Here is a 17,061-nt window from a genome sequence, read left to right on the forward strand (position 1 = left end):
CTCAGTACTCATCTCTGACATGTTGACAGACACTATAGGGTAGCTAGAGAGAAACTATTTCCGCTGGTTGGGGATTCTAGGACTAGGGGGCATAGTCTAAAAATTAGAGCCAGACCTTTCAGGAGTGAAATTAGGAAACACTTCTACACACAAAGAATTGTAGAAGTTTGGAACACTCTTCCGCAAACAGCAATTGATGCTCGGTCAATTGTTAATTTTAAATTGGAGATTGATAGATTCTGTTAACTAAAGGTTTTAAGGGATATGGGAAAAAAGCCAAAGAGTTAGGTCACAGATCAGCCATGATCTCATTGATTGGTGGAGCAGGCTCGGGGGGCTGAATGGCCTACTCCTGTTCCTATGTTTCTATGTTCCTATTGTGCCTCAGGCACTAGACTTTAAAAAACCCTACAGATTACAAATTAATGAAATTAAATTAGCAAAGCCCATGTCGAAGAGGTGTACAGAGGGAATGTGAGATATACAGAAGAGAGGAGGCATGAAATGAGAGACATACAGAGCGGGAGGCAGAAAGAATGAGAACAAGAGTTGGAGACAAACACAGTAATGACAAACAGAGAAAGGAGACAATTTTTGGAGTACGGGCTGGGAGTGTCACAATAGTTCCGGTACCAAGATCCAGTCCCCCAATTTCTGATTTACTGCCATTGGCTGAGGTACATTGCCAATTGTGTATACATGGAAAATCTTTGTAAGAGGCATACAGAAAGAGAAAAAGAGTGTGAGACAGAGACAAGCAGGCAGAAAGAATTAGAAAGTGAGCACAAACAAAAGACAATTGCAGCAAAAGTGAGAAACTTTATTTTCCATGACAACACTGCAGGAGATCAGGTAATATGTTAATCTCCAGTACAGGAACATTAGCCTGAATGGCCTCCAGTGATTCTTCAGGTGCTAAATATAGGATCCCTGTTGGTAAAACCAGTTAGGCAGAATTTACACACACTTGTAACGAGTCATGTTCCCTGGGCTCATCACTCTTGGAGAGATGGTTTCAAAGACCTATCCCAACAGTAAGAAAACACTCCAAATGGAACATTCGGTGATAAGTCAAACTCCTATTTTCATTTTTCTCTGCTCCAAACTTCATGATGCCAGTTCTAAGACACTTGGCTCCAAATTAATACATATTTCACTGAATATTAATGTCAAATCACTCCTGTTCACTCCAATTATCTGGAACTACTTATCCAAGAAAAACAATTAATGATGATGTTCTGATCCAAGCATAAAGTGTTCCCCAATGACAAATTTTTCAGTGTTCAACTTTCTATAATTAAATCTACTATCAATCTAATCTGTGGGAGCCAAGGCATTTTGATCATCTAATCACTGTGGTGTGAGTGCATGTTTCTGCTTAGTGACACGTGTTGTTTTTTTGCTGAAGCTGAATTGATCATTGATTGATTATATGGGCTGTGGTGGCAGAAAATTACTTAATTTTATTTGCAACGAATAGAACTGCTGATCCAAGTCTACCATTTGTTGGCAAACTAGTTAAATGTTTATCAGGATTAAGCTGGACTACTCATGCAGGTGTTTGTGTGTCTGTGCTGTAAGAAATCGTCCTCTTAATCTCTTAGAGATCCAATGCGGAGCAAAATGAATTGCATACGTTTTTGTTGCAGTATCTTAAGTTAACTAGGATCAAACAAAGCTTTCATTATCTGCTGAAATAAAAACATCTGTGAAGACTGTAACAGTACACCCTATGGAGATGTAGGGTATCACTGAGATCAACATATGGATTTCCACTTTTACCTGTGCATGTGCCGACGCCAGAAGTTGCTGTCAGTTTCACACGGTAATGACGACAAGCGCCGACAGTTTCGCTGTAATTACAACCCCAAATTCCGGGCCATGATCTAAGTTGATACTCAGTAAAGTAATGAGGGAGTGATACATTGTCAGAGGTGCTGACTTTTTGAAGAGATGTTAAACTGTGGCCCTGTCTGTCCTCCCAGGTTGAAGTAAGAGATCCCATCGCAATATTTGACAAAGAAAACGGAGTGAGGAGAGGTGGAACTTGGCCAACGTTTATCCCTCAATCAACCCCACTAAAACAGCTTATCTGGTCTTTATTTCATTTCTGCATGTAAATTGGCAGCCATGTTTCCCTGCATTGCAACAGTTACTACACCAGAAAAATACTTCATTGACCGTGAAGTTCTTTGGATGCCCTATAGATGTAAAAGGTGCTGATATAAATGTAAGTTCTTTTCATAAAATATGAATGACCAGTTAATCTGTTTTTGACTGAGGAAAGAATTTTTGGCCAGAACATCTCCGTTCTTCCAATAGTGTCATGGGATCATTAATATTCACTTGAACCACTGAAACAGGTAGACAATGTCTGATCTGATGGACGGCATCTTTTTTTTTTCATTCCTGGGCGTCGCTGGCAAGGCCAGCATTTATTGCCCATCCCTAATTGGCCTTCAGAAGGATGTGGTGATCCACCTTCTTGAACCGCTGCAGTCCTTATGATGAAGATACTCCCACAGTGCTATTAGGGAGTGAGTTCCAAAATTTTGACCCAGAGACGATGAAGGAACAGCCATATATTTCCAAGTCAGGATGGTGTGTGACTGGAGGGAAAGTTGGAGGCGATGGTGTTCCCATGCTCCTACTGCCCTTGCCCTTCTAGGCGGTAAAGGTTGTAGATTTGGGAGGTGCAGTCAACGAAGCTTTGGCAAGTTGCTGCAGTGCATCTTGTAGATGGAACACACTGCAGCCATGGTGCGTTGGTGGTGGTGGGAGTGAATGTTTAGGATAGTGGATGAAGTGCCAATCAAGCGGGCTGCTTTGTTCTGGATGGTGCCGAGCTTCTTGAATGTTGTTGGAGCTGCACTCATTCAGGCAACAATGCTGCACTGAAGAGCTAGCTCAATTTGATATGTTATAGGTCTCGAATAGGGTTTGAACCCCATAACCTTCTGAGTTAAGAATGCCACCAACTGAGCCTAAGCCCAAATGTCACATGTACAGTCATTTCTACATTTCGGTGTCTGATTTACATTTTCCAAACCAAGAGAAATGGGATCCAGAGATCAGCTGGATGCTCTACCCATTACTATCCGAATAATGGAATCATAAGAAGCCAAACAGAAAATGATCTAAGAATCAAGTGACATACTTTTGATTAGCTCTTAAATTCAGCAGTTTTTCCCCTGATTTTGCAATTGTTTGTAGAAATTTTCTGTAGTTTGGAAAATGTTCTGGGGTTTTCTACACTTAGCATTAAATATTATTGTGTTCCCTGTGTGAAAATAACTACTTTTGACAGTACAAAGACCAATACAAAGATAAAGCTGACATTGAAGTGTAATCTGCAATTATTTAGGGCTGATCGTGTGTTACCAATAAAACACTAATTTAATGAGTTATGCTGAAAATTTAACAGCTGTGTCATTTCATACAGTATTTTTAGTCCCATCCCTATTAAATTACAGCTTAACATCTTAACACAGCCCCAGACATGTATATGAAATGAAATGCTCATTGAGTGTTTTATACAAAAATATTATTTGGATATGCATAATATGTATTACAATTACACAGTACGAACTGATGGAGCTTCTAATATTTTAATCTTTCTCTAGAGCAGAACTACAGTGTTTGCCAGCATTTAATGAAATATATTTGTATATCAAAACATATTAAGGTACCTTGAAACTGCCACGATGCATTGGTGCTAAGCTTCTCCATGTCATGGAAGGGAAGGTCTGGGTTGCATCCAGCGTTCTCAAGCTTACCCATGTCACCATGTGCTTTGTTGGAGAGGCCAGGAATTGCCTGACACTGAGGAGGGGAAAATGGCAAGGAAAATGTCACCCCAGCCCACTCTCACAAACTTCCTTGTAATTGCCTCAAGAATAACATTATTAGAGTCCCGGAACCTGGCTGTCTGCCCAGCTTCTCAGCTTTGTGAATGTTACTCAAAGAAAGGAAAAGGGTGAAAAATATAATACAACATGTTTAGCTGATTACAAGATAATTACAGAAGAGGAAGGCCATTCAGCTCATCTTAATTGATCTGTTCAGAGAGATCCTACCTTTGTAACATCCAATTCGTTCTTAACTGATTCCCGGCTTTTTGCTTACATTACTTTATTTGGAAGTTTATTCCACATGTTGATCACTCTTTGAGTGAATAATTTCCTGATATCAGTCATAAAGTGACCTTTTACTCGTTTGAACCTATGTCCCCCAGTTTTACTCCCACAATCTAATTTAAAGCAAATCTTATATAGCTCTATAAGATCACCCCACAGATGCATCCTTTCCAAGCTGAAATGCCCCAGTCTATCCTCATAACACAGACCTTTAACACTGAGGATCAGTCTTGTGGCTTTTCATTGCGTGGTCTCCAGTGCCGGACAGTCTCTCTTGTTTATTGGCAGCCAGTATTCAAGGTGCGGTCTGACCAGAGCATTGCACAGTTTGATCATTACCTCCTCTGACTTGTATTCTACTGTTTTAGCTATTTAGTTCATTCTATTAGAAACATAGAAACATAGAAAATAGGTGCAGGAGCAAACCATTCAGCCCTTCGAGCCTGCATCACCATTCAATATGATCATGGCTGATCATGCAACTTCAGTACCCCACTCCTGTCTTCTCTCCATACCCACTGTTCCCTGTAGCTGTAAAGGCCACATCTAACTTAGCTCTGCACTGGTTGGATATATTTAGCATCAAGTCTACTCGGGCTCCTTCTTTCAATTTCATTGAAGGTTCTGCTGATAGGGTTAGAGGGATAGATGAAGAGAGATGGGAGGAGGCTCGTGTGGAGCATAAATATACATAAACCTGTTACAGAGCATAAACCTGTTGGGCTGGATGGCCGCTTTGTGTGCTGTACATTCTATGTAATTCCATGTAATTCTTAGCTATTTCAACACCATTCATAGCGTACGCATGTTGTCAATGAAAACTGGATCTTTCTTTTTTTTTAATGGGTCGCTGGCAAGGCCGTCATTTATTGCCCATCCCTAATTGCTCGAGAAGGTGGTGGTGAGCCACCTTCTTGAACCACTGCAGTCCTTGTGGTGAAGGAACTCCCACAGTGCTGTCCCACCATACTTATTTTTGTATTGAGATGACCATTTCTATATTAGTTTGAAGTTTTTAAACTAATTAAAGCCATCATTCTTTAGGAATGTGTAATTCTTCCCAGTTTATCCTCATAACTCAGACGTTTGACACTGGGGATCAGTTGGTTGCAGTAGATTGGTTCTAATACATTTGTGTACAGAGTTGTAAATTAATTTTCCTTCTACTGCCAGTAGTGTTAAAAAATAATAGCAAGTGCTTAGGACTTCTGATTTTCAGTTTTTTTTCAGAATGTTTATCAGAAAACCCAGTTAAAATCAGCTGCAAGCAAACGTGTGCCTTTCAGCTAAAAAATAAAACAAAACAAAATGTTTTTAGTCAGAAAATTTGGAGTTATAGTTAGATTTAATCAGTAAAACAACTTTGAGGGAACAAGTACAAGATTTAGTAAGCAATAGACTTCTGTCTGTCCTCACAAGTATAACGTAAAAGGAGTTTGTGTGCACTATTAACCTCATCCTTGACACCCGTTAGCACTTTGCACAGATATCCAAATGTGTCGCAAGTCACTGAAGGTGCATTCTGCATCAATGCTGCTTGCCGCTGCGAAGAGAAATTAAATGTGCCCCGTGCCCAACAAGGAAAGCTGCAGTCTGCTTTAACTAGAACTGCGGAGTGCCAACTTTGATTTTTTGGGGGGTTTCCAGGTGTTTAACCCTAATTTTCAACGTTATCTTTTTGGAAGGCAATTACTGAGCTGACAAAAGCAAAATACTGCAGATGCTGGAATCTGAAATAAAAACAGAAAGTACTGCAAATCTCAGTTGGTCAGGTAGTATCTGTGGAGAGAAAAACAGAGTTAACGTTTTGGGTCAATGACCCTTCGTCACAACTCATTACTGAGCTGAATCAGGTTTTACAAAAAAAATCAGAAGTCCTACAAATACACTGCCTGAATATGTCCATATGAATTAAGCAATGTATACAATGTAAGTTTTGCAAACCTCCCTTTCATGACAAATAAGCATTTAAATAATTGGTTGCTAAACCACAAACGGTTTATAGTTTCCCATCTTAAAACACTGTCAAAACCTGTTACAGGCACAAGTGGTATGACCCATAAAAATACATTTCTACCAGCCACGTAATCATTTTTGGCACATAGCTCGGATAAATAAACCACTAGTTTACTGACCAAGCGTATCTTATTAAGGAGTTTCTGAAATGAGAAGTATGATAAAAACTAATGAAAAAGACAAAATAGGATTGTAAAAGGAGCAGAAATGAGAAGAGACATATTATTGTAAGAAAATAAATGAGATAAGAGGAAGAAAGAGTTTTACAAATGTAACAAAAAAAGTGTGAGATTATTAAGTAATTAACTAAGTAATTAATTAATAAAGTTAGGGCTTTTCATATGAGAATGTTCAAAATTCAAAATTCAGGATTCTCATCCTTGTTTACAAATCACTCCATGGCCTTGCCCCTCCCTATCTCTGCAATCTTTTTCAGCCTCACAACCCCACAAGATATCTGCACTCCTCAAATTCTGGCCTCTTGAACATCCCTCATTATAACTGCTCAACCATTGGTGGCCGTGCCTTCAGCTGTTTGGGCCCTAAACTCTGGAACTCCCTCTCTGTCTCTCTACCTCTCTTTCCTCCTATAAGACACTCCTTAAAACCTACCTCTTTAACCAAGCTTTTGGTCATCTGCCCTAATTTCTTCTTTTGTGACTCTGTGTCAAATTTATCTGTGTTGTCTTATAACACTGCTGTGAAGCGCCTTGGGACGTTTTACTACGTTAAAGGCACGATGTAAATAAAAGTTATGATTATTATTATTAATCATGTATTTGCAAGGCTAACAGTGCAGCTCTTAGTACATGCATTGAGGCTTCACAAATATGCAACATATCCAATGCAGATAGTGGAAAGTGCTCAGGCATAAAAATAGCTACAGCAAGCCAGCTTTAAGAGAAGCTTCAAAGCAAGTCAATGTCGGCTGTAACTTAGTGAGTCGCACTCCCACCACCTGTATCAGAAGGTTGTGGGTTGAAGTCTCACTCTAGAGACTTAAAAAAAATGTTCTGGGATGTGGGCATTGCTGACAAGGCCAGCATTTCTTGCCCATCCCTAATTGCCCTCGAGAAGGTGGCAGTGAGCCGCCTTCTTGTACCGCTGCAGTCGGTGTAGTGAAGGTACTCCCACAGTGCTGTTAGGGAGAGTTCCAAGATTTTGATCCAGCCATGATGAAGGAATGGTGATATATTTCCAAGTCAGGATGGTGTGTAACTTGGAGGGGAACTTGCCGGTGATGGCATTCCTATGTGCCTGCTGCCCTTGTCCTTCTCGGTGGTGGAGGTCGCGGCTTTGGGAGGTGTTGCCAAAGAAGCCGTGGTGAGTTACTGCAATGCATCTTGAAGATGGTACACACTGCAGCCACGATGTGCCGGTGGTGGAGGGAGTGAATGTTGAAAGTGGTGGATGGGATGCCAATCAAGCGGGTTGCTTTGTCCTGGATGGTGTCGAGCTTCTTGAGTATTGTTAGAGCTGCACTCATCCAAGCAAGTGAGGAGTATTCCATCACACTTCCTGACTTGTGCCTTGTAGATGGTGGAAAGGCTTTGGGGAATCAGGAGGCGAGACACTCGCCACAGGATACCCAGCCGCTGACCTGCTCTTGTTGCCACAGTATTTATGTGGCTTGTCCGGTTAAGTTTCTGGTCAATGGTGACCCCCAGGATGTTGATGGTTGGGGATTTGGCGATGGTAATGCCTTTGAATATCAAGGGGAGGTGGTTAGACTCTCGCTTTTGAAGATAGTTGTTGCCTGGCACTTGCGTGGCACAAGTGTTACTTGCCATTTATCAGCCCAGGCCTTGTTGCATGCTGGCATGGACTGCTTCATTTTCTGTGGCGTTGCGAATGGAACTGAACACTGTATAATCATTAGCGAACTTCCGACCTTATGGTGGAGGGAAGGTAATTGATGAAGCAGCTGAAGATGTTTGGGTCTAGGCCACTGCCCTTGAGCATGCAGTCTTAGCTGTCACTACAGTGCAGTACTGAGGGAGTGCTGCACTATCGGAGATGCTGTCTTTTGCATGAGACATTAAACCAAGTCCCTGTCTTCCTTCTCGTGTGAATGTGAAAGATCCAGGGGATTTTACCCTGCCCAATATTTATTTCTTAACCAACATCACTAAACAGGTTATCTGGTCATTACCTCATTGCTGTTTATGGGACCTTGCTGTGCACAAATTAGCTGCTGCATTTCCTACATTAAAACAGTGCCTACACTTGAAAAGTACTCCATTGGCTGTAAAGTACTTTGGAACATCCTGAGGTTATGAAAGGCACTATATAAATGCAAGTTCTTTCTTCTTTACTTTCAAATAGATACAGCCATTTTATATGGGCAAGCAACTTGCTCTGAGTGGGGCATTGACTGAACAAAAAAAATCAAGAGTGAGACCTAGTTCCCATCATTAACACGTGCTGGCAGTGGGCGAGATTTCTTGTCCTGACATCCACTCAGAAAACTCAGTCTCTGTGTCAGCTTTTCTGGATTGATACAAATAATTAAGAAGCAGCTGCAACAGGTCTTGTGTTCTGGGCATAAACATAGACGTCTGGGTTAGTGTGAGTAAGTTTTGAGGTGCTGCTCTAGACTAATCTTCTAGAGAATTGGTAGTCTGGTGAGAGCTCCCTATTTTTGGAGAAGATGGGTCTAATGTCCGAACTACATTTATTTTTTCTTTCTTAGAGACCATTCCATCAGAAGCTAGTAATATCAATGTGTTGATGAGAAATGGTGTCAACGCCGTGTGCTCAATCTGCGGGGATCGTGCAACAGGGAAACACTACGGCGCTTCTAGCTGCGATGGATGCAAAGGCTTTTTCAGGAGAAGCGTTCGGAAAAATCATGTCTACTCCTGCAGGTAGGCGTCACATGGGACTTTGAGAATTTGAGCTACATTTAAGGTGGACGATGCTTAAGCTCTACAGTCCAGAGAGAAGGTAGTTGAGTAGAAGCTTATTGTGGCATATAAAGCATTATCTTGTATGGGTAAAATGAATTCAGGATAGTATTTCAATGTGAGTGAACCCAGGATATTAATTCAAGATCAATAAGGCCAGAGGATATAAATTTAAATTAACTTAAGACAGATCTTAGAAAACAACTTCCTCACTCAAAGGTTGCTAAATATTTGGAGTGGTTTATCAGGTAAAATTGTGTAGGAAAAGATAATGGAGGAGTTCTAAATGCAATTGAATGTTAGGCTGGGTGAGTTTGAGTACTAGATGGATGGTAGACTGGATGAGTTGGACAGTGTAGTGCTCCCTCAGTACTGCCCCTCTAACAGTGCAGCGCTTCCTCAGTACTGCCCCTCCGACAGTGCAGCGCTCCCTCAGTACTGACCCTCCAACAGTGAGGCGCTCCCTCAGTACTAACCCGCTGACAGTGCAGCGCTTCCTCAGTACAGCCCCTTCGACAGTGCAGTGCTCCCTCAGGACTGCCCCTTCGCCAGTGCAGCGCTTCCTCAATACTACCCCTCCGACACTACAGCGCTCCCTCAGTACTGCCCCTCCGACAGTGCAGCGCTCCCTCAGTACTGCCTCTCCGACAGTGCATGCTCCCTCAGTACTGCCCCTCCGACAGTACAGCGCTCCCTCAGTACTGCCCCTCTGACAGTGCATGCTCCCTCAGTACTGCCCCTCTGACAGTGCATGCTCCCTCAGTACTGCCCCTCTGACAGTGCAGCGCTGCCTCAGTACTGCCCCTCTGGCAGTACAGGTGCTAGACAGGGGGTGAGTTGGATTTCTGGATGGATGCTAGACTGGGTGAGTTGGAATACTGGAGGGATCAACTTAATCGGCTGAATTGCCTTTTCTTTTTCTGTGTGGTACAATAATGATTAATGCAAATGGTTAAGTCACTGAAATATCTTTTGCACTATTTGCAAAACAGAACACTTGAAAAATTCCGTCGGCCCTGAATTTGCGATTGAAGGCTTCCCCCGGGGAAATGCCTCCGATCCACAAAAAAATACCTGCATACCTGGTGGTCCGGGAGGTACGGAGATTTGTGGTCCTAGGCCTCTCCAGGTACCCGCGGGTAGAGGCCCACGTATCTCATAAGCACACGCAAGTGCCCCTGGGATCACGTGGGCCAGGCCAACAAATAAAATAAGGGAATCTCCATTCACGCTTACGAGCATTCCGTATGTACAGAATCCCCATAAGTATGAATGGGAATACCCCCAAAATACATCTAGACATCAAATTATTTTTTTTTTAAAACATCACATATTTAAAATTAATTAAAATGGTATTTGATTAAATATTTAAAACAAAAATTAAATTTTTGGACCCACAAGGAATGCTACAAAAATCACTTACCTTCTGTAACTGGCCTCCAATTTGCTGTTGGGTTTCCTGGGCCTTGTGAAACCCGGCGGCAGCAGTTAAATTTACATCAGACTCCCAGTTGCACTGTGGGAGCCTGATTTACGTATCCAAGACAGGACATTCACAAGGCATGCTACCTGTTGCCATGGACATGCCAGCAGGCACTTACACGTCAGGTTAGGATCACGTATCGTGTTATTAAACATTTAACCAACCGCAACTCCCCTCCCCGACCTCCTCCCACCCATCATAGGGAGGTTAATATTGAGGTCCTGGATACTGGGCAACAAAGTCTACATCCAGTCCCAGGGATAATAAGCCAAAAAAGGGGCCCACACAGCCTGCAGGGCAGTACAGCAATGAGACGCATGTCTGCACTAGGCTGGTCATTGGGACAACCATCAGGGTGTTAAACGCACACTTTTTTGCCTGGATAAATTACACTGCAGTAGGCTCCAGATTGGGAGTCTTCACTATACACTTTAGGAAAGTCTGGACTTTGCCAAGACTGACAGAGGCCATTGCTAAGCTGGAACCAGAACTACATGAAGCAGACTATCACGATAATCAGCACGCAGATGCAAGGGGCATCAGAACACACACAGATCATCTCTTCTGTGTGACACAGTGCTCCACTGTCTTACCTACTTCGCTCCCACTTGCAAAAAAAGAAACAGTCCCTCAAATCACTACCTATCCTACCAAATGCAATACATCAGCTCTCTTTGCCCATGGATAATCATACTAGTTACCTTTTAAAAAAAACAATTGTGATGTAGCAAGGACGGCATTTATTGCCCATCTCTTGTTGTCCTGAATTCTTTGCAGCAGTTTGATATAATAGAGAGACTTGCTAGGGCAATAAAGAGTCAACCACATTGGTGGGGGACTGGAGTCACATATAGGCCAGGCCGGGTAGGAACAACAGGTTTCTCTCCCTAAAGGACAGCAGTGAACCAGTTGGGTTTGAACAACAATCTGACAGCTTCATCATCACTTTTACCAGTTTTTAATTTCCAGATTTCTTTTAAATTGAATTCAAATTCTGAAACTGCCATGGTAGGATTTGAACTCACATTTTCTGGATTACTACTGCAGGCAGCAAGAACCATATGACAGGATCTCTTAGATGAGACCTTTAGCTAAGTGCCACATATTTCATTAGCAGTCTTCTCCACATGACCACAAAGCAGTGGCCCAATAGATCTTCAACAACCATATTCTTTACACCAACTATGGAGGCCAGTTCTTGCCTTCTTAAAGGCATGTTTCACTGATTCTTTCATGGCTACGGTAGTGTAGGGGTTATAGAAACATAGAAAATAGGTGCAGGAGTAGGCCATTCAGTCCTTCGAGTCTGCACCACAATTCAATATGATCATGGCTGATCATGCCCCATTCAGTACCCCATTCCTGCTTTCTCTCCATACCCCTTGAACCCTTTAGCTGTAAGGGCCACATCTAACTCCCTTTTAAATATATCTAACGGACTGGCCTCAACAACTTTCTGTGGTAGAGAATTCTACAGGCTCACAATTCTCTGAGTGAAGAAGTTTCTCCTCATCTCGGTCCTAAATGGCTTACCCCTTAACCTTAGACTATGATCCCTGGTTCTGTACTTCCCAACATCAGGAACATTCTTCCTGCATCTAACCTGTCCAATCCCGTCAGAATTTTATATGTTTCTATGAGATCTCCTCTCATTCTTCTAAATTCCAGTGAATATAAGCCTAGTCGATCCAGTCTTTCTTCATATGTCAGTCCTGCCATCCTGGGAATCAGTCTGATGACTCCCTCAATAGCAAGAATATCCTTCCTCAGATTACGAGACCAAAACTGTCCACAATATTTGTCATGTATCTTACATTATTATATATAACTGTATCCCAACATGCTATACATGACTGTAATAAGATATGACCGGTAACCACCAGCATACCTTACCACCGGGGGTGCACTTGCAAGAGACAGGTATATAAGCACAGGTCTCAGGCAAGTGCAGCATTCCAGAGCTGTGAAATAAAAGGTGCAGGTCCAGAGTGACCTTGACTTCACTACATGCCTCGTGTGAATCTGTACTGAAGGGACAGGACTTTACAATGGCGACGGGTTACGGGATTACAGAATCCACAGAATGGCGAACAACGGATCAGATGAAAAGTATAATGCGGGAGACATTTGGGAGGACTTTATAGAAAGGCTCCAGCAAAGCTTTGTAACCAAAGTCTGTTTAGGCGACGATACGGCAGACAAGAGAAGAACGAGAAAACATACGCTTTAATGAAGGATCTGTTGGCACCTGAGAAATCAGCAAGCAAGTCGTTTGAAGAATTGAGCACATTGGCAAGAGAGCACCTGAAGCCAGTGAGCAGCCTACACATGGCCAGACACAGGTTCTACAACTACAGACGTTGTGTGGGCCAGAGCATACCCGACTTCGTGGCGGAACTTCGGAGGTTGGCTAGTTTATGTGAGTTCTCTGATGAATTGAGGAGAGAAATGCTGAGAGACTTTTTCATTGAAGGAATAGGCCACGCAGGCATATTCCGAAAGCTCATAGAGACCAAGAACCTGACCTTAGAGGCAGCAGCACTGGTTGCACAGACATTCTTGGTAGGGGAAGAAGAAACGAGGTTGATTTACAATGCAGATACGACAACTAACAAAATAATGGAACAAGGAGTTCACAGCATTAGAAAAGCTGCTACCCCCACACACAGACAAAACCGGCAGAACAGGCTTTCGACAGCAAGCAGTGGCAACAGAAGCCATCAAGGGCCACAGGAACGGCCGTTCACACCTCATCAACCCACAATGAGAGCAATCAACTACAAACTGAGAGAAGCTCAAGAGAGATCAGCCAGACGAAGCTCATTCTTTGCAAGCAGTCTGTGCTGGAGGTGTGGGGGTGGGCACTCATCAAGGGAATGTCGATTTCAGCAGGCTGTTTGCAGGAACTGTGAATATACAGGGCATTTGGCCCGCATGTGCAAATAAACGGCAGCTCGGCTGGTATACAAATCCGATGGGTCGGAAAGCGGACCAGAAGATGGTGGGGACAGTACCCGGGACACCGATGTACAGCGGGTCAACACGATCAATGGCCACTGCTCCTACGACAGGACGCCTCCTATAATGATGAGGGTCCTACTCAACGGGATATCTGTCAACATGGAGCTGGATACAGGAGCGAGTCAATCTCTCATGGGCGCTCAATAAATTGAACAACTGTGGCCGCATAAAAGAGACAGACCAAAACTCACAAGGGTCGACACCATACTAAGGACCTATACCAAAGAAATCGTACCAGTCCTCGGCAGCGCCATGCACTCTGTCACACACAAAGGGACAGTGAACCGACTTCCCCTGCGGATTGTCCCGGAGACCCCCCAGCACTGCTGGGGAGAAGCTGGCTGGCAAAACTAAACTGGAAATGGGATGATGTCTATGCCATGTCATTAGAGGAACGGACCTCCTGCTCAACAGTTATAAAGCGATTTGAACATCTCTTTCAGCCAGGTGTGGGCACTTTCAAAGGGGCCAAAGTCAAAATCTACATCACACAGGATGCTAGACCGGTCCATCACAAGGCCAGAGCTGTACCCTATGTGATGAGGGAAAAGATTGAACATGAACTAGACAGGCTTCTGCGGGAAGGCATTATATCATCTGTGGAGTTTAGCGACTGGGCAAGTCCCATCGTCCCAGTCATGAAGTCTGATGGATCCGTACGAATCTGTGGGGACTACAAATCTACCATAAACAGAATCTCCCTACAGGACCATTACCCGCTGCCCAGAGCGGAGGACTTATTTGCCACATTGGCTGGAGGTAAACTTTTCTCAAAATTAGGCCTCACATCTGCATATATGATGCAAGAATTGACCGTGGAATCCAAGCTACTCACCACCATCAACAGACATCGAGGCCTTTTCATGTACAATCGATGCCCATTCGGCATCAGGTTGGCAGCTGCCATATTCCAGCACAACATGGAGAGTCTGCTCAAGTCCATCCCGGGGACGGTTGTATTTCAAGATGACATACTTATCACAGGCAGGGACACCGACTCCCATCTCCGTAATTTGGAGGAAGTACTAAAGCGGTTGGATCGGGTAGGCCTACGTGTCAAGAAATCCAAGTGCCTGTTTCTCGCACCCGAGGTTGAATTTTTGGGCCAAAGGATTGCCGCTGATGGAATCTGCCCAACAGAGTCCAAAACAGAAGCAATTCGCCTGGCACCCAGGCCCCGGAATGTCTCAGAACTGCACGCCTTTCTCGGGCTACTCAATTACTTTGGGAACTTCATGCAGAACTTAAGCACGCTGTTGGAGCCTCTCCACGTGCTACTCAGGAAGGGGTGCGATTGGTTTTGGGGGGACACCCAGGAACGTGCCTTCAATAAGGCACGCAACCTTCCGTGTTCCAACAGTGTTTTGACTTTCTTTGATCCAGGTAAAAAGCTCGTTCTCACATGCGATGCATCAGCGTATGGGGTCGGGTGCGTTTTGCAACATGTCAATAGTGCGGGCAAATTACAACCCATAGCTTATGCCTCCAGGTCACTTTCGAGGGCGGAGCGCGGGTACAGTATGGTGGAGAAGGAGGCGCTCGCGTGCGTGTACGGTGTCAAAAAGATGCACCAATACCTTTTCGGGGCCAAGTTCGTGTTAGAAACCGACCACAAGCCCCTCACGCCCCAACTATCCGAGAGCAAGGCAATAAACAGCAACGCCTCGGCGCGAATTCAACGGTGGACACTCATGCTGGCGTCGTATGACTATACCATAAGGCACAGACCAGGCACAGACAACTGTGTCGACGCGCTCAGCAGGCTACCCCTGGCGACCACGGAAGGGACTGACGAACAGGACTGTGAGATAGTCATGGCAATCAATGCCTTTGAGTCCACAGGTTCGCCCATGACGGCTTGCCAAATCAGAGCCTAATCGGCCAGCGACCCCACGTTATCCTTAGTAAAAAGATGTGTCCTAACCGGTGACTGGGCAGAGGCTCGCGATGCCTGCCCCGAGGAATTAAAACCCTTTCACAGGCGCATGCATGAGCTATCACTCCAAGCAGACTGCCTGATGTGGGGCAGCCGAGTAGTCATGCCTCTGCGAGGCAGAGAGGCATTTGTCCGGGAGCTCCACCGCGAGCACCCGCGGATCGTTCTCATGAAGGCCATAGCCAGATCCCACGTCTGGTGGCCTGGTATTGATGCAGACTTGGAGCTCTGCAGCCGAAGGTGCACCATTTGTGCCCAACTCAGCAATGCCCCCAGGGAAGCTCCACTGAGCCCCTGGCCCTGGCCTACCAAACCGTGGTCGCAGGTGCACGTAGACTATGCGGACCCATTCATGGGCAAAATGTTCCTCGTAGTTGTAGATGCATTTTCAAAGTGGATCGAATGCACCATTTTAAACTCGAGCACAACCTCCACCACTGTGGAGAGCCTCGCAACCATGTTTGCAACACACGGAATCCCTGACATATTAGTCAGTGACAATGGTCCGTGCTTCACCAGCACAGAATTCCAAGACTTTATAATTGACCACGGCATAAATCACATCAAGATGGCACCATTCAAGCCAGCCTCCAACGGCAGGCCAGGCAGAGAGAGCAGTGCAAATCATTAAACAAGGTATGCTTAAAATCCAAGGTCCCATGCTGCAGGGTCGCCTGTCGCGACTGCTATTGACATACAGATCTCGTCCGCACTCACTGACTGGGATCCCCCCTGCGCAACTGTTGATGAAAAGGACTTTAAAAACAAGGCTCTCATTAATCCTCCCAGACATGCACAAAATCGTTGAGGCAAAGCGCCGTAAGCTGACTGAGTACCATGACAGAAATTCAAGGGGGAGATGGAATGAGATAGGGGACAAAGTGTTTGTACTAAACTATGGAAGGGGTCCCAAATGACTTGCAGGGACAGTATCAGGCAAGGAAGGAAACAGGCTACTGGTAGTACAAACGGACAATGGCAAAACCTGCCGGAGGCATGTAGACCAAGTCAAAAGCAGATTTACCAACAGCACTGCGGAACCAGAGGCAGACTACAATGTGGAACTCGCACCACACCTGGTGGACAGACAGAGGGAACAACCTGAGGAAAGGGTAATCCCAACAGACAGCCCAGGCGAGTCAACAACAATCACACCAATCGAAACAGACAGCCCAGGCGAGATACCAGCAACCACACGCAAAGAAAAACAGACACCAAGGCAAACAACTGAACCACAACTCAGACGCTCCACGCGAGAGCGTAGACCACCTGAGAGACTGAACTTATAAAGACAATAAGACCTTGGGGGAGGGTGATGTCATGTATCTTACATTATTATTTATAACTGTATCCCAACATGCTATACATGACTGTAATAAGATATGACCTGTAACCACCAGCATACCTTACCACCGGGGGTGCACTTGCAAGAGACAGGTATATAAGCACAGGTCTCAGGCAAATGCAGCATTCCAGAGCTGTGAAATAAAAGGTCCAAGTCCAGAGTGACCTTGACTTTACTACATGCCTCGTGTGAATCTGTACTGAGGGGACAGGACTTTA

The 17,061-nt window shown here is 44.4% G+C and overlaps 1 protein-coding gene across 1 annotated transcript in view; it reads left to right on the plus strand.

The window, feature by feature from the left end:
* Positions 1–17,061, plus strand: part of LOC139278346 (hepatocyte nuclear factor 4-beta-like) — a 77,055-nt gene that overhangs the window by 15,545 nt on the left and 44,449 nt on the right. Inside the window, exon 2 of the mRNA XM_070897016.1 lies at positions 8,845–9,019. Coding sequence (XP_070753117.1) covers positions 8,845–9,019 — 175 coding nt within the window. The remainder of the gene's footprint in view (positions 1–8,844; positions 9,020–17,061) is intronic.

Source organism: Pristiophorus japonicus, chromosome 13 (genome assembly GCF_044704955.1).
Source record: "Pristiophorus japonicus isolate sPriJap1 chromosome 13, sPriJap1.hap1, whole genome shotgun sequence".
NCBI classification, from domain to species: domain Eukaryota; kingdom Metazoa; phylum Chordata; class Chondrichthyes; family Pristiophoridae; genus Pristiophorus; species Pristiophorus japonicus.